This window comes from Plectropomus leopardus, chromosome 3 (assembly GCF_026936395.1).
Source record: "Plectropomus leopardus strain MGB_pleo_1.0 chromosome 3, ASM2693639v1, whole genome shotgun sequence".
Lineage (NCBI taxonomy): Eukaryota > Metazoa > Chordata > Actinopteri > Perciformes > Serranidae > Plectropomus > Plectropomus leopardus.
In genome coordinates, this window is record NC_142178.1 from 24,558,068 (window position 1) to 24,580,512 (window position 22,445).

The 22,445-nt window shown below is 37.9% G+C and overlaps 2 protein-coding genes across 4 annotated transcripts in view; one reads left to right on the plus strand and one right to left on the minus strand.

Moving 5' to 3' along the window:
* Positions 1-6,313, plus strand: part of coro2aa (coronin 2Aa) — a 51,515-nt gene extending 45,202 nt beyond the window's left edge. For both annotated transcript variants that reach the window (XM_042484831.2, XM_042484832.2), the window contains exons 11-12: positions 593-852; positions 2,889-6,313. In XM_042484831.2, the coding sequence (XP_042340765.2) occupies positions 593-852; positions 2,889-3,023 (395 nt within the window). In that variant the 3' untranslated portion in view covers positions 3,024-6,313. The remainder of the gene's footprint in view (positions 1-592; positions 853-2,888) is intronic.
* A 4,521-nt stretch (positions 6,314-10,834) lies between these two features.
* On the minus strand, positions 10,835-17,899 carry anp32b (acidic nuclear phosphoprotein 32 family member B). Of its 2 annotated transcripts, none has more exons than XM_042485613.2 (7): positions 17,669-17,899; positions 14,722-14,871; positions 14,505-14,627; positions 13,143-13,335; positions 12,734-12,858; positions 12,577-12,643; positions 10,835-11,050 (listed from the first exon to the last, which is right to left on the minus strand). In XM_042485613.2, the coding sequence occupies exons 1-7, from the start codon at positions 17,720-17,722 to the stop codon at positions 10,971-10,973; spliced, it is 792 nt and encodes a 263-aa protein (XP_042341547.1). In that variant the 5' UTR covers positions 17,723-17,899; the 3' UTR covers positions 10,835-10,970. The 2 variants fall into 2 exon arrangements, with proteins under 2 accessions (XP_042341547.1, XP_042341545.1); XM_042485611.2 differs by having other exon boundaries at positions 10,835-11,053.
* Positions 17,900-22,445: the final 4,546 nt, after the last annotated feature.

A 22,445-nucleotide genomic window follows, 5' to 3' on the forward strand; every position in this document is an offset into this window, starting at 1 on the left:
GCAGTTAGGGTTGTCTGTGTTGAGTTTTGAAAGGTGTAACCACCCTTGTGACGGCTTTCAGCTTGCCATCGCCCTGACCTCACCATGACTCACCTTGACTTAAACAAGCTTCAGTGGTGACATAGTCTTGCTCTCTCTCTCTTTCTTTATATATTATAAGTCACTCTCTAAACCCAGATGTGCTCTCAGGTACAGAAATATGGCACTAATTAATTTAATGTAAATTGGTACATGGTGGTGTTGACATAATTTGGTCAGTGCCCTTAAAGTATGGAGTTTGGCACCGAGCTCTGATTATCACAATACTTTAGATGATATGTGACAATATCAGGTGATAGCCCTGATGTATTAAGGAAGTACTGTAATTTTAGTCAGGCTTTTTGCCATCACTGTATTTTGCTTTACTGTTTAAATTCTCATCTGATCCACTGGTAATTTCCTACCAGTGGTGGAGAATCCTTTGTAAAGTAAAAGTAAATCAGAAAACTTAATGTTTTAGCTGATCCTGGTAGGACCGATTCAAACTACCTTTTATATTTTAAGCTATATATTTTACTTATCTCCCTCTTCTCATCTCTCTCGTTGTCTTTAGGTCCGGTGCTAATGTCTCTGAAGCCTGGAAGTCAAATAGCAGAGTCGTACTCAGAGATGAGCAAGGGGATGGGGAACTCAGTGGACACTCGCAGGTCTCAGAGCAGACCAGGAATGCTGCAACTGGCGTATATTCATGATCAACTGGGAACCAAAGATGGCATGGAGGACAGCGGCCGTACAGAGGACGAGAGGAGTAGGACACCTGTTAGCAACGGGGAAGACCTTGCACTTTGCTCTCCGCCTAGGACAGAAAATGAGGTACTGGTGGATATTGGTTATTTTTTAAGTTCATATTCAACTGTTGGTACACGAATTTTGTTTTCAGTGCAAGAGGTTTAAAAAATACATGTCATTGCTATTTATGTATGATAAAAATTAATATTTGTGTCCATTTCAAATATTAGAAGTGTGGCCTAAACTTTTGAATTGTTGTTAGATAGTTTTTTTTAACCACAAAATTAAAATAGAATACATTAATTAAGCCTGACAAGACCTTAAAAAAATCAAATCAAATCGTTGTGGCTTTTATTGATGTTCAGTTCGAATCCTCAGTTAAATCAATAAAACTAAACTGCCAGCAGTAAATCAAAATAATAATTTAAGGAATTTTTCCTTGCAAAAAACATGCAGAGGAGGCTGAGTAGTCATTTTGAGTCATGTCAGGTTGCGTAAACAAGCTCCACCAATCAGGTTAGGGCAGACTCTGTGTGGCCTGAGAGAAAAAAATGTGAGGTAAATAAGTCCAGTGCGAACCAGCTGTTGCTCAGAAAGCTGAAGGATAAGGCCAGTGTGCTCTGCATTTTTGTTTTTGACTATAAATCCTATGAAAAGACCAAAACCAAAATTAAACTAATCCTACTTAAGTATTGTCTCTGTATTCAGAGACTCGGATATTTTATTGCTCTGTGTCCATTTTCCTATAAGATATAACAGTATGTTCATATATTTTAATAAGCACAGGCACTGCAGTTTATTTTAAGTCAACTACTGACTCCTATTTGAGTGATTTTTGCTAAAACCTTAAGGAGAAATAGAAAACAAAGAAAACTAACGCTCAAGTGAGCTCACACTTGAGTGTTTTTCCCCGTCAGCCATTACTGGAGAGCGCCTGACGCAGGCAGCTTCGTCATCATCATTAGGGGACAGTTGGGATTTTAAAATGCACGTTACGTTAGAATTAATTACTGTCACATAAATATTGATAGCCATACTGAGAAACTTGAGACCTCAAAAAATGAGGATTTTAAAACCAAAACCTGGGGTTTGGAGGTTCCTACTCCAGAAAAACTTGAGTTTCATAGACTTTGTTTTCTGCACTCAGCTGACCAAATAATATGTACACTGAAACAGAATTTTTCTGTTGAATATTTTAAATTTTACTATTAATTTTCATTCATTTATAGATTTTTTTTCTCCTGTCAATGCTTATTGTAGTGCAAAAGTACAATGCTTTGCCTGTAATATCCATTTGCTTGAGTTTTTCTATCCTCGTACTCTCCATTACTTTCCATCTCTTACTCACTGAGGAGGACGGGGCTGAGAAGCTCACCTCCGTGTTATGTGCGTGCCAGATTACTCTAAGATTTGCATTTTAGAGTTGTAGAGCTTATACATGCTTTACAGTGTCAGAAAGAGGTTGTGATAATGAAAAGGAAGAAAATGTGTCCTAAAGTGGTAGAAATACAGGAGGATTGTAAAAAAAACAGGCAAATGGAGACGGTTGCAGGGTTCCTGCATTGGGATTTAAGATTTTTGAGACATTTCTCAACACCACAATTTCACAAAAAAACAAAACTGAACTGTTATGAATTACGTAAGGTTAGGGAGAAATTTGCTTGAATATTAATTGTAACAAACATATAATATGTCTTTTTTGTGATGTTAATGCAAGAGGCCTTTGTTTTTGTATTGTTTTTTTAAAAACTTAGCCATTATTTTAGGACAATTTAATGCCAATAAAGGCCTTATTTTCAGACTGCTGAATTTAATTTCATTTAAGACTTATAAGGATCTGCAGGAACCCTGAATTAGTAAGTATGCAGATAACAGCATGATTTGTTGATATTCTGGCACTGACCAGTGAGGAACTGATACTAAATTGGTACGGAGTCTCAATGCCCATCCTTAATCAAAATCATCTGGATAATGTCAGCTGGACAGATAGTGGAAACTGCTTTTAGTGAGCATATCAAATTAAAACCTAAAAGTAGAGAAACATTTTACGTCTCCCCCATCTCTACTGGAAATGACACCCTGATATATTCAAATATGTTGTGTATGTGTTTCGTCCACAGCTGCGTCTGAAGTTCCACAAGCAGCAGGAGGAAATCCGACGGTTGAGGGAACTCCTGAGCCAGAGGGACGTGCGTATCAAACAGCTGGAGCTGGAGATTAAGAACATCAAAAACTCCCAGTCTCACTCACTTTAAGACTTGCCTGACCCACGACCTCACCTTCACCCCCTGGTGGGAGCACATGCATTACTGTACAAACTTATACCCTTCTTCAAACCACCGCACCTCTACTTCCTGATGCACCTCTTCTCCTTTAATGAGCCCACCACACTCACTGCACACACGGGGGATTTAAACTTTGTGTTTTCTTTCCGTCTGTCAGTTTCACACACGGTGCACATATTCTTTGTTCATGTACATACATTCAGACACGGAGTCTCGCCCAACTGTAACATGATTTAAAACTCTTTGCACCTGTTGACCTTTACCCTGTTTCTTTTATACGCTTCACAGCTATGCAAGTTAATTGTACTTTTTAGCTTTTTTATGCTCTTTGTAGCAGAGAGATAAAACGGATGTCTGCTCCTGTCTTGACTGAATGATGTGGCTCTCTGCGTGTTGTTTGAAAGTTGTTGCAGGGCAGGAGCAGACATTCTGTTTGATTGTACGACATTGATGAATTTATTTTCTACGCTTGGTGATTGTTTTATTTTCTTCTAATATTTAAACTACTGTAAGTGGAGATGGCTGTGGTATTTTAATGTTTGTGTGCTTGAATGAGAGTGATCTAAATGAATGGCGATATCATGATCCCAGCTGTATTCATGTGTTGTGTTGAGCTGCATTTTGTTTTTATTTTTTAATGACTGGAAAATTGGTGAAAAATCAATCCGTTTCACCGCAGCTATTATATAAGCCAATTCTGTATCTGATGCCATGTAGCAGTTCTTAATTTTATATTTATTTTAAAATACAGTCAAAGAAAAATTATTATTAAATCAAGTACTTGAATTCGCAATTGTAATTTTGGAAAATACAGCATGCACACTGTTTTTAAAAGGACAAAAAGGCTACTTTAATGTTTCCTGATGTGGCGTCACTGTGAGGCAACAATTTAAAGCCATTGTAGAGCTGAAGTCCTGCACCATATGTGGGTTAGCTTGTCTTCCACAAGCTTTCAGTTCTGAATGTGTTTTCTGTAAGAGGGTGTCCTTTGTCGCTGTCTGGAAAAAACTGAAACATTATACTGGGGTTTTCTGTTTATATTTTAAGGGGATAGTTTCACCCTAAAATCCAAAATATATATAATTTCTCTCATCTGTTGTGCTATTTATCAATCTACATTTTTTTGGTGTGAGCTGTTTAGTGTTTGCAACATCAGCTGTAGAGATCTCTGCCTTCTCTCGAATATAATAGAGCTAGATGGCGCTCAGCTTGTGGTGCTCAAAGTGCCAGAAAACATTCTTCTCTCAAGAAATTGTGCCACAAAAACACAAGATAATCCACAAATCTTATTGTGAGTAGTTTTATATATGAACTATTTTTCTTTCTACAAAACGCCAGCTGTATCACAGTGCAGAGGGAGCCATGCTGTGTAGTGTGCCAGGGACAGTTGGTTAGAGTCGCCCTGCATGCACAAAGTGACATGACTTACTGTTTGCATCACATGGCTAACGTTATCTAACGGTTGTTTATGCGTTCTGTGAGCGAGTCGAGCCGTTTTGTGTCATTACGCGTTTGTTTGGACCATTTAATATCTCAGTGTTGAATGTTAGCTGCTGTGTTGCTCATGCTAACCAGGCAGACGTTGAACTGCTGGAAGGAGAGCGGCCTCAGAGACAGCAGCAACAGAAAGTTTGCTAATTCAGCGACGAGTCGGGACGGTCGATATTTTATTTTAGTCGATAACTTAAAGATATTTTGTACCCAGCCCTATTCACAGTTAATTCTCAGTTTAAAAAAATCTCTGCTCAAGGTGTCTTACTTATTTTTGTTCATTCATTCATTCGCAGAGGGGCTAGAGCCCATTTTAGCTGTCATTGGGCAAAGAGCCTTAACAGTTTTCGTTAACAGATGAATTTTGTAAGTAAGTGGATCTTGTTTAGTTTATCAACTGCTGTTTCCAAGGTAAAGAATGATTTGTGAAGCTCAACTTTTAAGACAACCATGTTGATAAATCCCACTACAGATGAGTAGATATTTGTTTTTTTAACTATAAAATGGAGAGAGAAGTATGATGTTTCAGCTTTTAGAGAAACCCTCTGTGTGAAATGACAAATGAAGCTCGTGGAACAGAAGTGACTTCAACAGGCAGACTTCATATAAATTTTACTTACATGTGACAGGCAGCTCATTGATGTTTTTAAATGCTTAGCTGTGATGATCTGTTTAAGATTAAATATCTTAAAAATATGTAATCCTGATGGCACATAGAAATGTATTTCCCCCCCATGTAACTTCTGAATAATGTTCATAGATTTTGCCCAATTTGTCACTCAGACTGTAAACATTCCCTTCTCTCTAATCTCCATGATGAAAGGAACGGTTCTTTGATTGGCATGTAAATATGCAAAGATGTGACAGAAGCGCTTGCAAAATACTGTATTAGGCAACAATATAACTGTTGATCCACAGATAACCGCTTAGATCCAGCACAAACTACCATGCATGCCTGTGTTTATGTAGTCAGAGGCACAAACACCATAATGATATTCTAGATTTGGTTTACATTTTATGGACACTTCAGAGATGTAACATGGAAACTGCCAAACCGACCCACACACATACAGACACACTGCCCTCAATACAATTGTGAACCTTTTGACCCCTGGCAGGGACAGTTCCAGCACAGCTTCATCTGTGGCTGACTTTTGTCCAGGAGCAGCAACGTCCGACCAGTTTAAACTGTAAACCACAGCTGCTGCTGGTCGACAAGTCTCAACACATTCCCAAAGCCTGCTGCTGTTTTTACAGTCGGCCAGTTGACTTTCTTATTGACTGATTTGGCTCTTTGAACCCATCACAACAGTTGAAGGTGACCTGTTTTACTTCCAGAACCATTTCAACCAGAGTAGAATTTCCCCATCCAAAAAATAATATTTGTATTTTTTTATAATATTTCTGCCTCTCAAAAATCTGCCTGGATATTCAAATGAAAAAGGATTGTTTAAAAAGTCAGCCAACACTGTGCATCTAAAGAAAAATCTTAGGTTAACATGGGAACTCAATGCTTGATGCAGTTCATTTCAAAAACAAATACTGCACATTTCTAGCTAAATAAAAATGCAGCTGCCATTTTGGAGACCATTTCTTCAGTACTGTTTTATAGTGAATGAAATGTCAATTGCAGATTTTTTGTTATATCACATACATAGAGCCTCGAAATATTCAATAAGTAAACAAGCTTAAAATAAAGAAATAATCATATGAAAGAAATGTGTAAAAAAAGGTGGTTAAAGAAATTATTAAAACATTATTGTAACACATGATTTCTTAATTCATTTTCATATCTACATTTTATTGGGTATATATGTTATAATGTCATTCTTCATGTACCTGTGCCTCTAAAACTGCAAGCTCATCAACTGCCACCTAAAGAAGCCCGTTAGGTTACTACAGGGCTAACCACGTAGCTAATTAGCATTGTGCAGCTGTGAGGCTAAATTAATTCAAGAAAATGTTGGTTTGTGCAGCCAACTTGATCAAAACAGTTGCGAAAAGAGTGCCCGAGGGATGACGTTTTTCTGTAGGAACATGGAAGTTAGCATTGCCCTGGTTCCCTCTCAAGAAACCAATGGGATTTTTCCATTGAATTTTGGAAAATAAGCTCTGTGGCAAACCTTATTGAAAAACTACTTACACTTTTACACTTTACATTTTGTTCCGCAAAATAAACGTCACAAAGGGACAAAATTTTATGGTAAGCCTAAATGCAATCAACAGAAGCTAAAAGCTAATGTAAGCTTATAAACGAATTAGACCACAGTCGCACGACTCAACGTTGCCACCACAACAACGCCATAAAACCGTGTTGGAGCGGTTCAGTGTGATGACGTTCTGTACTCTCATTAAGCCACTCGTTAGCATCCGACTTTTTTAAGACACATTAAAGCTTCAAAGTTTTCAAGTGGGGTATTTTCTGACATATTTTATGGCGTAGAACAAAACGTGAACGTCTCTTATGTTTGTGTTCACCACAGACCTCATTTCAGCCAAAAACCCATTAAAAAAAAAACAAAAAAACATTGACTTTGAGACGAGGGAACCTGAAGTGCTGAAATGCTTACTGATTTCAGTTTTTTGGACTCATTCCTAGGGCACTCTGTTGACTAATCAACTAATCGTTTCAACTCCAGTGTTTTTATTTCACTCTATCAAAGCTCAGTCCTCTGGTATATTCCCTGTTTCAGGCCTTGCACATCAACACAGGTGTTTCCACTTACTAGCTTACAATCAAACCATCTTTGCATTCCCAGTGAGGATGCTTTTAATCAGGCTGCACATGGAATTCTGAATTTGAAGTCTAACTATTAGTTAGATCCAAGCCCTCGTCTTTCTGAAAACAGTCACTGTCACGCAAGGGAACAGCAAGTCAGGCTGTAGAGACAAAACATCTGATTGTATTGAATCAAGCAAGAGTATGTTTTATTGGTAATAATTTCAACTTTCATTTCTAGTTGAAGGAATGATATTAGTGCTTCTGAGCCTGTGATTAAAGTTTAATTATGCCCTCTGTCTTCTTTAAACAGTAAGCCTGTGTTACAAATTAGTTGTGTGGAAATTGAAAGATGTGTTTGCTAGTAAGGGAGCATTTATGGTTGCATCATGGGGGATGGTAGGATGCAGCATTTTTGAGCTCGACTCATACTGGGGACCAAAGACTGTTATATTACGACATTTTTTTTAGCTTTATTGAACTGCAGCACTAAATTGGAGTATCTCTTCATCTGGTGAAATGAAACTACTTCAGATCTACAGTCAGACATTAAGACAACAAAATATTGACTTCACTGCCAACTAGATCATCAAATATACCCTCTTATATTCTTTGATATCTGTGGTGCACCACCCCGTGTCAGTCAGTGGCTCGTGTGTGCAAATAGAGTATAATTTCAATCTCCACTCGGTATACATTAGTATAAATTATTAACAATAAGCAGTGAGGAGTGGAAAAGGAGTCCTTTCTTCATGAGTCTTTTTCTTTCTGTTTTCTTCACGTTATCTGATGTATGAATCACCACAATTTTGTGGTACAGTGATGATGCTTTGGTGTACTAAAAACTTTAAATAGATGGATCATCATTTTGTTGCTCTATAATGAATGTGGCCAATACCAAAAAACATCTCAACAAGCCAAATGACAACAACAATATCAATCCATTCCAGAGACCTCTCAGTATTAAAGCATGCACACTCTGACAGTTTCTTACAATATACTGGAGCAATAATGTAGCTGCAGACTCGACTGTAGCGTTCACTGTCTGATTTAATAAAGTATTTCATTAAAGGGTTGTTGCTGGGTTCATATGAGCCTCCCTGTGCCTGCTCTAGATGCATTTTAATGCAGTTATTGTGAAGTCTTAAAATTTTCTGTTAACTGTTTTCAGTAAAAACTGAAAATATTAAATATTGTTTCCAGATCATACAAAAATACAAAAGTATTAATCACATAAAAATGTTTTTAATATTTCTGGAAAATCCATTTGTCTTCTCTGATAGAGCAGAATATTATTTTACCCAAAACAATAAATTAAATTTTTAAAAAGTCCCTCAATGGTTTAACCCCTTAATATTTGAGCAGGGTTATGTATTTCTGTTGCACAAACCGCAGTGCTGCTTGCAGGCCCTGTAGCTTTCTCAGTTTGAGACTGTTTGGAGTCTCTGAGGCTGCAGCATGTGGACAGTCAACATTTTTTCTTCGGTGCGGCAGAGAAGCAGCCATAAAATCTTTTCCCCAAAAGCACAGTAATGCAGTTTAGCTGCTATTGTTGGGTTTAGTGTTAAAAATAAAGGCATTACAGATAATGCTCTCTATCTTGGGGTAACATTACTGTTTCTGTAGGGTGAAAAATAACTATATTTTGTTACAGGATGGATTATACACTACAGGCTGCAAGCAGTGGCAGATGTGCTCATACTATATTTTATCTATCTGTCTATCTACCTGTTTATATATACAGTATATATATATATATATATATATATATATATATATATATATGACACAACCATGAAAGACTGACTGCTCACAACTCATAGAGGTATACAGGCTGTGATGAAGGGCCCCCCACACAGACATCGCTTTGTCAAGGGCTTATCACACCAAAAAGTGGCTGTGAACCACCGCTGTGCTGATTTTTCCTGTACATAATAGCTGTGAAATGATCCCTCCCTACTTGGGAGTCCAGTGTATTAGCTGGCAGACAAAAACTGAAGTCCTTGTTCTGTGCAATAACACTATTAGCCAAAGCTTATATGAGACACTGGCAGTTGAGTTGGTTATTTAGTTAGTTAGTGGGAATCTCCCAATATTAGTCTTTTTAGCAGAGCTGTGGACCTGGGTCACATGACTTCGACTTGAGTGAGACTTGAGTGAGAAATCTAATGATTTTTTTTTTTGATGACTTGATAAAATCAAAAAAGACTTACTATTCACTTTAGACTTAAACACCAATGACTCGTGTCTTTACTTTGACCTGAGCCTGAAAATACTCAATACAAAGAAGCCCTAAAGAATAAGTAAATGTACCATGAATCAGTTGATTTCCCTTAGAGCTGTTGAAACCTTGATTGACATAACTTTTCCTGTGCTGCTCTCTGAAGCCTTTCAGATATTTAAATCTTCCTTGTTTATTTTTATTTGGCCATTTTTGTAGTCTTTAAAATTGTTAAGCAATTTAGAGAATTTTTTTTGTTTTGTTTTGTGATTTTAAAAGAAAACATGGCCTCCAAACCCTCGGGCCCCTGGGTTTGGAGGGTATGTTTTCACAATTACAGCAATTCTTACAGCCAGAAATTACCATTGGATTTTCACATTTCCAATGGTCCTTGAACACATTCTATGTTATTAGACAATTTTGTGAAACAATTCGGCCATAAATTTTTTTTTTTAATTTCAGGATATATTTAGTTTTCCAAAACTTTTCCAGGCCTGGAAATTGCTATTTGCATATTTTATAACTTTTCCAGGTTTTTCATCATCGTGCAGACTCTGCTCATCTCTTAACACTGGACTCAATAGCAGAGGGGCCCCTTATTGCAAATGTAAAGGATTAATGATTACAGCAACTAATAACTATTTCAACATATAAACTGGCATGTGAGCATTGTATAAAGACAGACTTAAAAGATTTTTTAAAAATCCAAAACTGTCACTGAAAGACTAGACAAAGTTTTTTTTCTGTGGACTGTTGATTACAGGCACCATTAGTGCAGAAAACATGACAGAATAACAGCAGGAGCGGATGATGGCCATCACATCATCTCTTTACGTTAGCTTTGGGACACAAAAAAATCAAGGCAGGAAGAGAGAAAAGCACAAAATGTTAACATTTTATTTACAAAGTCGTTTTTTTTTTTTTTTTTTGTCATACAGAAAGTAAAAATGTAGCTACAACCTTGATTTGTGCAACAGGCGGCCACACTAAAAATCATGGCTCGCTGGTTGCACAGCTGCTATAGCAATAATTTTATTGGGAAAAATAAGGAACAGAAAAAAAAAAGACAAAAAATGAGAAATAATAAACCCAACAACAAAAAATAATTCATCCAACAAAATATTAAAAGCACAGACCCAAAACTAGATACCAGTCCCAAAGTCCTCACACGGGAATACATAAAGAGGGGTCGACAGTGAAATTGTGGAATGCTGAGTGCTGGGCTGCCTGAGAACCTCGGGGCCGTGGGGTGGGTGAGGCGGAGGGTGTTGGGTGGCTCTCAGTTCCATGACGAGGGTGGGAGAAAAAAAGGGGGTGGCAGCTCCACTCGGCCCACCCATCCGGTACAGTCTTGCCCCATAAAAAGAGCTCAGAGCTGGGGGGGTAGACGTGGATTACAAAGGCGGTGTGAGTTGTAGGAAGGTGGACGTTCGGGTTTGTGGGGGAGAAAGGGTAACTCGGTAGGCTCTCGTATTCAGTTTTGCGCTTAATCGTCGTCTTCATCGTCGTCATCGTCGTCCTCATCCTCTGGGTCTCGCTTTCTCTTCTCGCCTTTGCATTGTTCTGCTTCTGGGGGGTAAAGAGGAAATCTGTGTCATGTGGTGTCATAACATGCCAAGACCACGAAACTTTAAATTTAGCACAATAGTACAAATCGTAAAAATCTATCTGCAGGCTCGAAAAACAACCGCCGGTCTCAGTCTAAGCCTTTAATCACCTGGCCCTTCTTACAATCTTCATATAATATCATCTTTACATGACTCATATCTTATACAGACACAGAGATCTCGACATTTATTAAGTGCTAGCTATTGCAAACAACTTAAATATTTCAGTGTTATTAAAAGCATCCTCTGGTGGGATCTTAGGGCGCGTGGGCCGTGTTTAAGAATGGTCACTATCAAGTTTTGCTGTTGCTACATGATATAAAGTTACACGATCAGGAGCTGAAAATAAACAGTGTCAGATATGCATCTTCAGTATTGACATATTTCAGTATTTAACTGGCCCTTCCTTCCTTGCGTTTCACAATAATAATCTTGTCTTCATTTTTATGCCTTATACAATTAACGTTCTTGTACCAGTTTTTATATCCGACCCCGGTATAATGTCTTATTTTATATGGTAATATGAATAGTGGGTAATGTGTAATCATCATTATGGAAGTCACTTGGTGAGGATCTGTAAACTCTCCTGCACAGAGCGTCCTTGGTAAAAAGAGCCACCAGCAGGTGTCATATTATTCCTGATTAAGTATTTTTTTTTTATCCATTTTCAAATACACTGTGACACCCACATATGTGCATGTACTCACTATTCCTTTAAAACATTTATTTTATTTAAATCTGCTGCTTCTGCACAAATAAATTGATTCAAAATCTGCAGGGCACTGTCTCTACTAAGCCATCCTGACCTTTGATTACACATAAAGCGAACAAACAGTATGGTATTATGTAGAATTATTCTGCACTTACTCACTTAAAATAGTTGAGTGCACACAAATAAGAATATGGGAGAATAAGGACTTGTGTTGAATTCAGAGGAATTTTGGCTTTGAATCTTATGGAATAGCTTAAACTGGATGTCTACAGGTACCAGACACGTTTTAAGACATTTCAAGATAATTTAACCAAACTTAAGACTAATTTTTGTTGTTTTTTCCCTAATACTTCCCTAATACTTAATGCTCTAATACAAGGTGTATTAAGCAATGTTCCCCATATTAAGACATAAAAACAGAGGTATTCTTGGCTTTGTGGAAAGTTTGGAGTTGTCATATGGAGACAGATTAGGGGAGTGTTACATTGTATTTACGGGGGGTAAAATACTGCGCTGAGATATGTTTTTGAGGTGCTCTGGGTTTAAAGTGAAGGAGACAGCTTTTAAGACTGTTTTTTGAGCTTATTTGCCTTTAATTGACAGGACAGACAAAGTGTGAAAGGGGGAGAGAGACAGCAAAGGGCCGAGGCCGGAATCGAACCCACAGCTGCTGCGGCGAGGACACAGCCTCTGTATATGGGGCGCCCGCTCTATCCACTGAGCCACCAGATGCCCCGAGGAGGAAGCTTTTAAATTGTGGATTTGGTACGTACCATCTTCATCATCATCGTCATCATCATCTTCTTCATCCCCTTCCCCATCCTGACCAAAGTCTTCCTCCTTGACAAACAAAAATGCAGTTAAAACTGAAACAAGGCGTCTAAAAAAAATCTGCCAAGTAATCCTGTCAATCTAATTTTTTTTCATTACCTCATCCTCTCCGCTGACCTCATCATCATCTTCTTCTCCTTCTACCTCCTCTTCATCTTCCTCCTCATCCTCTTCCTCATCAAAGTCTTCCTCCTCTCCGTCCTCGTCTTCCTCCTCCTCTCCCTCTGCAATACAAAGGCGACAACAGTCAGTAAACCAAAGAGTGGAATCACGCTAAAGTCAAACACTTGAACATGAAATGAAAATCAGAACAAAGTTTAGGACAAACGGCCGTGTTAAGATTAAACTGCACTCTCTTATTCATATTTATATATTCTTATACTGATATCTTTCCAGCTGTTGTGGACTTTCTGTGTGGTGTTGAGTGTTTGCATTATGCAATGCATTAAAGATATCATTACAGCAGGAAGACCTGAGCCATCTCTGAGAAACGGGAAGATCCTCTTACCTTCATCTTCATCATCATCTACGCCGTCTCCGTCCACCTCTCCGTCTGAGTCGGAGGCTTCCCTGTCCTCCATGTCGTAACCATCCAGGTAGGTGAGCTGTGGCAGCAGCTTGAACACGCTCTCTCTGTAGTCGTTCAGGTTTGTCACTTCACAGTTGAACAGGTCCAAACTCTTCAGGTTATCCAGCTTTTTCTGTTGATCACATGCAAGGAAGTGATGAGAAACTGCTGCACGTCATGTATCGTCTTACTATAAGCTAGTGTGTGTGTGTGTGTGTGTGTGTGTGTGTGTGTGTGTGTGTGTGTGTGTGTACACTGTGCATAAGGTTGGGTGATACGTGTTGTAATGTGGATACCCTTTGATGTGAAGTACTTTAAAATTTACATCAATGTGATGAACTGACTTGATTTTTCAGGTACTTCATAATTTGGGTCACACAAAAAAACTTTTTCATTTTATCTATAAAGTTTCTCAACTGAATTCCCAGATAATTTTCTAGATCACAAAACAACATTGGAATTTCTAGCACCACTAACAAAGAGAATCCTTTATGCACTTTACCTCAATGTTTACATTTTTGTTTGTATATAAATTTCCAGTAATTATTTAAAATTCATATAAATCCATATCAATGCCAGATGCAATTGATAAGGTGGATCTCTCCTGAACCCACTTCAGTTGCAGTCTATGTTGAGTGTAGAGTGTAGATAATTTATCAATTGGTCAATCAAAAGAAAATTGAACACCAACTATTTTAAGAACTCATTAATTGTTTCAGTCATTTTTCAAGCAAAAATGTCAAACATATGCTGGCTCCAGCTTCTTTAATGTGAGAAATGTCTGCTTTTCTTGGTAATTTATGACAGCAAATGAAAAATATTTGGGATGTGGACTATTGGGGCTCTGGGAAATTTTAATGAGCATTTATTACAGCTTTTTAACATTTTAAAGACTAATCAATTGGAAAAATAATCAGATTATTACAGATTATTCAATAAGGAAAACAATTGTTATTTGCAGTCCTAGATGAGTGTGAACAACAGTTATAATATTTATATTTGAATATGCAGAAAGCAGTGCTGAAATTGAAAATCTGTATATTATTTGTATACTATGAGTTGAGTTAATACAGCTAATTAATTGTAATGCCTTTTACTTTAGTACAATTTTGTGCATAACAAGATTTTGTATAAATATTCAAAAGGCTTTGTCTAATTATGATAAATCTGGCATTAATGTGAGATAAGCGAACAAAAGGCATCATGTCTGTCCTAACCTAGGTGTAAACGTACAGTATATATCCTGTAGGCATGCAGACAGAGTGTGGTGAGTGTTGCTCTGACATATCTGAAAACACATACCAACGGTTCCAATGTGCTGATGTCTTTCAATTTGTTGCCACTCAGGTTTAGATGTGTGAGGTTGGGAAGTCTCTCTGCTAAAACATCAAGGCCTCCGCTGATTCTGTTGTCACTCAACTCCAGCTGAAAGACGGCAGAAGAAAATATTATTCCAGCGGACACCTTGTCACGATTCAGCTTTTACACAGAGGTATGAAGGTGGAACATCATTTTTTACCTTTTTGAGTTTTCCTAGTTTAGGCAGGTTGGAAACTGATATTAAGCCAACATTTATCAAACTGAGGAACTCCAGGTTGACAAACTCAGCTGTGAGGCCTTCGATTTTTCCTTCAGCTGATCGACAATTGTCAAGGACGAGTTCTCGTACCTGAAAAATAGAAAAGCATGATATATCACTTAAGAAATCTCTACAGCTTTTGATATTTTGAGACTATACTTTTTTTCTATCAACTATTTTCATTTGTGTAGGCAAAACAAGTACATCATTCACATTTGTTAACATAAAACAATATTTTTTTCTATTTCTGTAACTATAACATCACAACTCAAGTAGAAGTAAAAGAGAAAAAAACATCACAAAGTAAAAAAACAACCAAAAAACATACATTTAAACAAAAGTATTAATTATTAATGTGTGTGTATGAAATCCCTCACAGCCCCTTAATTTAAAAACAAAGTTTATTTTTCTCTTATATTTCATATGTGATCCTTTGGTTGTTTTATGTTGTTATTTGCCTGTTTTTTAATGGTCATATTTACAGTTATATTCATCCCTGCATGTGTTTTCACATGAAGGCCTATAACAAAACAATGATGTTGTAATTGGGAAGAATAGTAACATTTTATTATTAAAAATGTAACTTAACTAAATAAAATGAAAGCTTGGTGAATGTTGAGGGACTCTTCAGGGACCTAAACTATAATCACAATTCATTCTAAAACAAAACAAAGTAATATTACAAAATACTTTACAAACTGTCTTCTGAAACAAAACAATATCATTTCTGTGAATAAAAATGATAAACAAGTTGGCAATCAACGTAAATATAATGCGTTTACTGGGGGGGTGTCTGTTCGGCAAAGTGGCCCCTTTACTTTGTGTAAAGTAATTAAAAAAGATATTTCGTTGTTGCTGTAAAATATCAGAAAAACAAGTCCGAAGGCGGAGTTAGTTTGAGTCAGTTAAAGCTAACACTGGTTGCGCAATTCAGTGTTGGACAAAAACGTTGCAAAAAAAGTTGTAGTCAAACGTCAAAGATCACGATTTCTCAACTAAAATAGCGAAAACGGATCCTGTGTCTCCACCGAAAAACACCTGTGTGCTTGATTCACCCGGGCACGACGGATAATATATTGATTTCGTTGAAACGAGGAAGAGCAAAGCAGCAGCTTCCCATGGCCTGCTGATGCAGTCACTAATGACAAATGCAATGATTTTTAGTGAGCTAGCTCGCTACAGGCTAGCCATTGCCCCTTTTAAACGCTGCCGTGCAGCAGAGGAGCAGCTACAGAGGTCTGTCTGCCCGCCATTAGCCAACCCAACAGCAACGGAAAGGATTGCGAATACACCCTTAGTAAAGATTTTCTTTTTTTCGTTAAACCAGCTTTCATTGGGGAAGTGGAATATTCTTTGTCGTCGAGAGAACGACCGATATTGCCAGTTTGTTTCAGGGTACAACATCGTTTTCAGGTCGAAGTGGCGAAGGAAATATATTGAGAACGGAAATTTAGTAAAAACAAAGATGGAGACAGTTCCTTTCTCCCAGAGCTTCAAAGACGACAGAATGACAACATGGCGATTCCTGAGATACAGTATGCAGTTCTCTGAACACTTCAACGGCATAAAAGTGCTGCTTTTAAAGAGTAATTATCGCTACTTGCACATTCCACAAGCTATTTTTCGATGTTAAATTAGTTTTATGTCGTGCATGAGTCGAGGGGAAACGCCGACCGTCGAGTTTTTGGCTGCCCACGCATCAAGCGCGGTGCACCGGATCTCCGTGTCATTCAAGCAGGCTGGCTCGGTAGAAGAAGCCGCTGGTCGACACATCGATCCAGTTGCAAACATCGCCAAGTTTAGCTTTTATAGCAATAACTAGATGATATAACTGTTGTGTTTGGACATTTTTAGTTTGCAAGTGGGTGTATTTTGTTGTCTTTGATCGGTGTAACGAGGAGGGTAATATGGCGGGAACAAAAATACTAAGTTAGGTGGCCGCTGCCTGAATGACTCCGATCACCAGACTTCATTAAAGAAGTATGCAATAATTATACGAGTGGATGCAATGATATGAAAGGGTAACGAAGCTGCTATACACGCGTGTTAGCTATTTTAGGAGAATAAACGGCTGCACACTCCCTTTGAAAACTTGCGATTCTCAACAGCTTTAGACGTGGCTTTAAACAAACCACGATAACGGGAATAGTTTGCTATGTGCTACAATTTGTGTAAATATCAACTGGCTTTGGTTGTAGTAAGAGTGGCTTAACGTGAAGTGGTCAAGGTATGGATGACTCGTGAATCAAGTGACTGTTTTTTGTTGTCGCTGCTGAATCTGGCCATTTGATATTAACGTAGTCCACAGAAATTTCAGCACATAACTCGTGATCGGCGATGGTTCACATGCAAGAAAAACTCGATTTTAGTTGTAAAAAGCATTTGTGATGGGAAAAAAGCGCCCCATTTTAGCAGTTATGCTAGCAGCAAACATGGCTTCCAATGTCTGTATAAAACATACCGTTATGTGAATGCCAAGCGCGGCGCAGGGGGGATATTTCTTAATTTATCAGCGTAAAAAGAAGTTTAGTAATTGTGGTACAACGGGGGAGTCGAGCTGAATCGTGTGTGCACCACTGACCAAGGAGGCTGCGAAACGGTTAAAGCACTGCAATAATGCCAGCAAGCTGGGGGGAATCGCCGTTTCAAAGTAACGATTGAATATAGCTTTTCTCCTCTCGTTGCCCCCATACGCCCAATCCAGACCAGTATAAAGGATTAAGCTTGTTGTGCGAGTGTTTTCCGCCCTATTATAAACGAGAAACACAATCTAAAGCCCATGTGGTCACCATTAGCCACACAGGTCACTCGCAAAGCAAAAAAGTAGCAAGCTGGCTAGCAAGGCTAACCAGAAAACTAAGGGTTGGTTTTAAAAAGCACGACTCACATCAGACGGTGTCCTGTTTCTTAGCTCCAAGTGGATCCTCTTGCTCATGTCCATCTTGCCCTACGAAAGTAAAACTTTTCTCTCTTGGGTTTTGTTGGGATCTTCAGTCCAAAGGCAGAGATGCCCTAATGGAGGGAGAATATAGGACTGTATAATGAACTGAGCCAAACGCTAAGTTAGTCGGAGAGAGGAGAAACCATGGAGGGAAACGGGACTGAAACAAAATATATGCTCAACAGCGCCATCTGCGTCCAGAAACGCCCATCGCCTCTATAAAGGCATTGCAGTCACAAAACATGACGCTGCCCCGAAACGGTGCTGTGGTGCAATTTATTTCTGCAAGAAAAGTACTCTACTATGTTTAGTGAACCCAGGAGCCTTTTGTCTATAAAGCCACATTTATTAAATGCGGAATACATGTGTTCACTTTACGCATAATTGCATACAACCAGTTAGACGTCATTAAAGTAGGTCATACGGTCAAATTTATCTGCTTCACTTAAAGTTCTCTGTCTTAAAAACATGTTCACTTTTGAAGTACTTAACGTTAGATTTATTCTGTTTCTTATGCAGTGTGTAAATAATCCAACATCATAAAGAAAACCTGTGTTGACTGTCAAACCTGTTGCCTTCTTTTGTTTGGCAAATGCACAATTGTGGGACAACCAATTTGTACTCATTTTGACAATTTTGATCAATAAAGTGCACACTGGATAAATTGTCTTGTACTTGTGCTTCATAAATGCCAGATTCCTTTAACCGTTTGGGCACTCTGCGAGAAAGGAGGGGTGTGTTTGGTTTGCAGTAAAGAGAGCATTGTATATGCACATGGAGAGCAGAGCACCCCCTCCAACCCCAACCCCCTTTACTTCCTGAGACCCCAGAGCCCTTAAGCAGAAGTCTACTGAGTAGGAACTGTTGATATTTATATATGACAATATGAATCAGCTATTATATGTTATATTTTGATTTTTAAAAAATAGTGGTATAGTCTTTGATTTGGAAATATAGATTTAACAAAAATTAACAAAGGATCCAGGCTATGCCTGATACCACCATGGCCACTGTTTAGGATAAATTACCCAGATAGTTTTTGGCTTGTGCAAGTTTTATATAGACAACAAAATATATTAATATAACTGTTTATAAAATCTGCTTTTGGTAGTTGAAATTGTGCTCCAGAGGGTGGCAGTGTACTATCTGCTCTGACAATCCTCAAATATGAGATTCATTGTGCAACAGTAGGGATGTGTGTGAAAGTGATAGTCTTTTCTACTTGTAGCTGTAACAGTAGTGGTGATAACAATCTGTCATTTGTAAAGATGTGCATACTTAGATGAAGTCCATTCTAATGTTTGCTGGACATTTAGCAGCTGAAGAGTTAACTATGGTGTTTTGGTCAGCTGGAAGTCGACACTGATACTGAAAGCATTGGAAAAATGTTCAAGGTTGTTTGCATGTGTGACTGTAAGTGTGTGTGTATAGTTCAGTTTTTGTTTTAATTTAACAGTGGGACAGTTTGTTCATCTCAATCAGTGTATCTCAGTGAAGGAGGTTGTAATATGTGGCATTATATGGACTTTGCAAGACTTTTTTAAAATGCAATCTACCCGGGACAAAACAGGTGAATGAACATACTTTCCACTAAGTCCATGGATGGATTACTGAATGGGCATACCAGGCACAGGCCTAGGGGCCCAAAGTGTCAGAGGCCCCCTTAGTCACCTGCATATGTCACTTGAAATAACATGTGACAAGCTCAAAGATACACAAAATCACCACAAAAAACCCCCACAAAGACACACAAAACATTTAGAAAGAGATGTAATGGTTCTAAAAAGAGACATACAACCAGCAAGAAAGACACACATATACCCCAGAGACACATAATCATTTCAAAGGAGCAAAAAAAAAAAAACTACAAAAGGATGCAAAGGGACTATAAAGACACACAAAATGACTACAAGGAGAAACAAAATGACCAAAAAAGACACAAATATACCTCAAGGCAACCCAGAATGACCACAAATAGACACAAAAGTTCCACAAAGAGACACAAAACGACTAGAAAGACACACAAAAGATTAACAAAGTAACACAAAACTTCTAAATACATACAAAGACATGACAAAAACACAAAAAACAACCAAAAAAGACACAAATTCCACAAAGAGAAACAAAAAGAATTGAAAGAGACTAAAATAGCTACAAAGGGATGCAAAGGAACTACAAGACACAAAATGATGAAGGACACAAAATGACCAAGAAAGATACAAATATACTTCAGAGTGACAAAAATGACCACAAAGAGACACAAAATGACCAAGAAAGACAAATATACCCATAGGGACACAAAAAGACCTCAAAGAAACAATACCAATACCTCAACAACCACAGTGACCTCAAAAAGACAAAACCACAAAAAAGGTGCAACAGAAATACAAAGAGACACACAATAACCAAAAAAGACAAAAACAGTATACCTCTAAGAAACACAAAAGTACCTCAAAGAGACACAAAACAACTAGAAATACTTGCAAAGGAATGACAGATATACCTCAAAGATATACAAAATTATTTAAAAGAGAGAGACAAATTCAACAAAGGGATGCACTTTAACTACAAGGAGACACACATGACAAGAAAGGAACACAAATTGACCAAGAAAGACACAGATATACCACAAAGAGACTCAGAATGACGAAAAAGACATGTAAAAGGACTACAAAGATACACAAAACATCTAGAAATACATGCAAAGGGAAAACAGAGAGACACAAAATGTCCAACAAAAGACAAATATACCCCAAGGAGACACAAAATGAATTCAAAAGACAAATGATAAAAAAAGGGATAAAAAACAAACGACCAAGAAATATACAAATACTGTATATTTCAAAGGTAGATAAAAATGACTTTAAAGAGACACAAAACAACCAACAAAAGACACAAATATACCCCAAAGAGAAACAAAATGAACAAAAAAAGACACAAAATACCTCAAAGAGATATGAAATGACTACAAAGAGATGATTACAAAAATGACTGCAGAACCACAAAAAGATGCATCTTCTCTCGACCACAAAAATACACACAAACACAAAAAAATAATAATAATGCAAAACCATAAAACCATCACAAAGTCTATGTGTCACTCTTATGTAGGAGAGGTGGTGGAGAATTTTTCATATCTGTGCCCAAAGGCCCCAGTGTGTCACAATCTGTCCATGACTGCACCTTTTTTGCACCCATTCGTTATCCATAAAAAATGTACGACATGAAGCAGACAGTATCGATTGACATACCGTTTTCAGAATATAATTTACTCAAGTGTCTGTGAATTGCAAGATGCTCCTTGAATTTAACCAAGAGACCCTCAACATTTCCCCCACAATGCTGGAGGCAATTGGCAGTTGAGTGTTATTTACTCTGCTGGGCTGCTTCTTTCTCTGAGTGGCTCAAACACACACATCAGGGCTCAATGTGCTGTGGGAAGATTGAGAACACACCCCAACTGAGCAGCTCTACATCTGTGAGATAAGATGGGTATGCCCCTACACCGGCTGAGGACAGGATTTCTTGCTCAGTCTTTAAAGTCTATCTGATAGCTTTTTAAAACAGTGGTTTACCCAAAGTACGATATAACTGATTAAGCTATTTAAAAAAAACAGACTAAGCATGCATAAAAACTACTTTTAGTACATGTATTCATGATTATTGTTATCTATGCACAAAGCAACATGTAAGGTTTTGGAATGTCATACTCAGAACTTCATTTAATTTTAAATTTTATTTTTTGTGTGACCGCCATGGGCGGATTATAAGACATTGTGGCCCTAGGCACTGGTCATTTGCAGTTTGAAGTAATTTTGTCCCTTTTTTTCAGTTGTTTTGTGGCCTTTTTGTGTTTCTTTGAGGTTGTTTGGTGTGTCTTTGAGGTTATTTAAGGTCTTTTGTGGTCATTTTGTTTTTCCTTGAAATTTTTTGTGTTCTTTAGTGTATTCTTGATTTAGTCTCTTTTATGGTTGTTTTGTGTATTTTTGTGTCCATTCTGCGTTACTTTGAGGTCAGTTAAGTGTGTCTTGGAGTCGCTTTAAGGTCTTTTGTGGTTGTTTTGGATCACTTTTGTGTCTCCTTGAAGTCGTTTGCTGGCCTTTTTGGTAGTTTTGTGTCTCTATGTAGTTTATTTTTTGTCTCTAAATTCATTTTATGTCTTCTTTGGTAGTTTTGTGTTTCTTTGTGGTCGTTTTATGTCATTGTGGTAAATTTATGTCTCTTGGCAGTTCCTTTGCATCTCTTTGTGGTCATTTTGAGTCTTTTCTGGGTCAGTAATTATACTTTGAGAGGCATTTTGCAGATAAAGGCCATGGGGGTCCCCACACTTTTAGCCCCTGGACCCATGCCCAGTAGGCCTGTTCAGTAATACATCCATGGTGACCGTCAACAATATTAGTCAATTTATAAATTCAATTGTCTAAAAAAATTCAGTACTTGTGCCACTGATAAGCAACAGCAACAAATTAGCTTTCTATGTCAGCTGCTGACTTCCACATAAAAATGCATGCAAAACAGAGGGGACCCTTTTAATTTCAAGTCTCTTCATTGGTTAAAATAAGAAAACATTTCAGTCTACCAGTCCAACTTCTATTTATACATGTATTTCCCCCTTTACCCAATGCATATTCTGTCCCTATCTGCCCTTACACAACTTGCCCCAGTCATTTTTTTCTGTCTGTCAGTACTGTGCCAACTCCTCCAGCTTCACAAATATGATAAG

What these genes read in the sequence shown, in the direction of transcription:
- anp32b (XM_042485611.2), bottom strand. Translation starts at nt 17,722, where the DNA reads ATGGACATGAGCAAGAGGATCCACTTGGAGCTAAGAAACAGGACACCG. An exon ending in GAAACAGGACACCGTCTGAT is followed by an intron (nt 14,872 to 17,668) that starts GTGAGTCGTGCT and finishes TCTATTTTTCAG; the next exon opens with GTACGAGAACTCGTCCTTGA. An exon ending in AGGTCAGCGGAGAGGATGAG is followed by an intron (nt 12,644 to 12,733) that starts GTAATGAAAAAA and finishes TTGTTTGTCAAG; the next exon opens with GAGGAAGACTTTGGTCAGGA.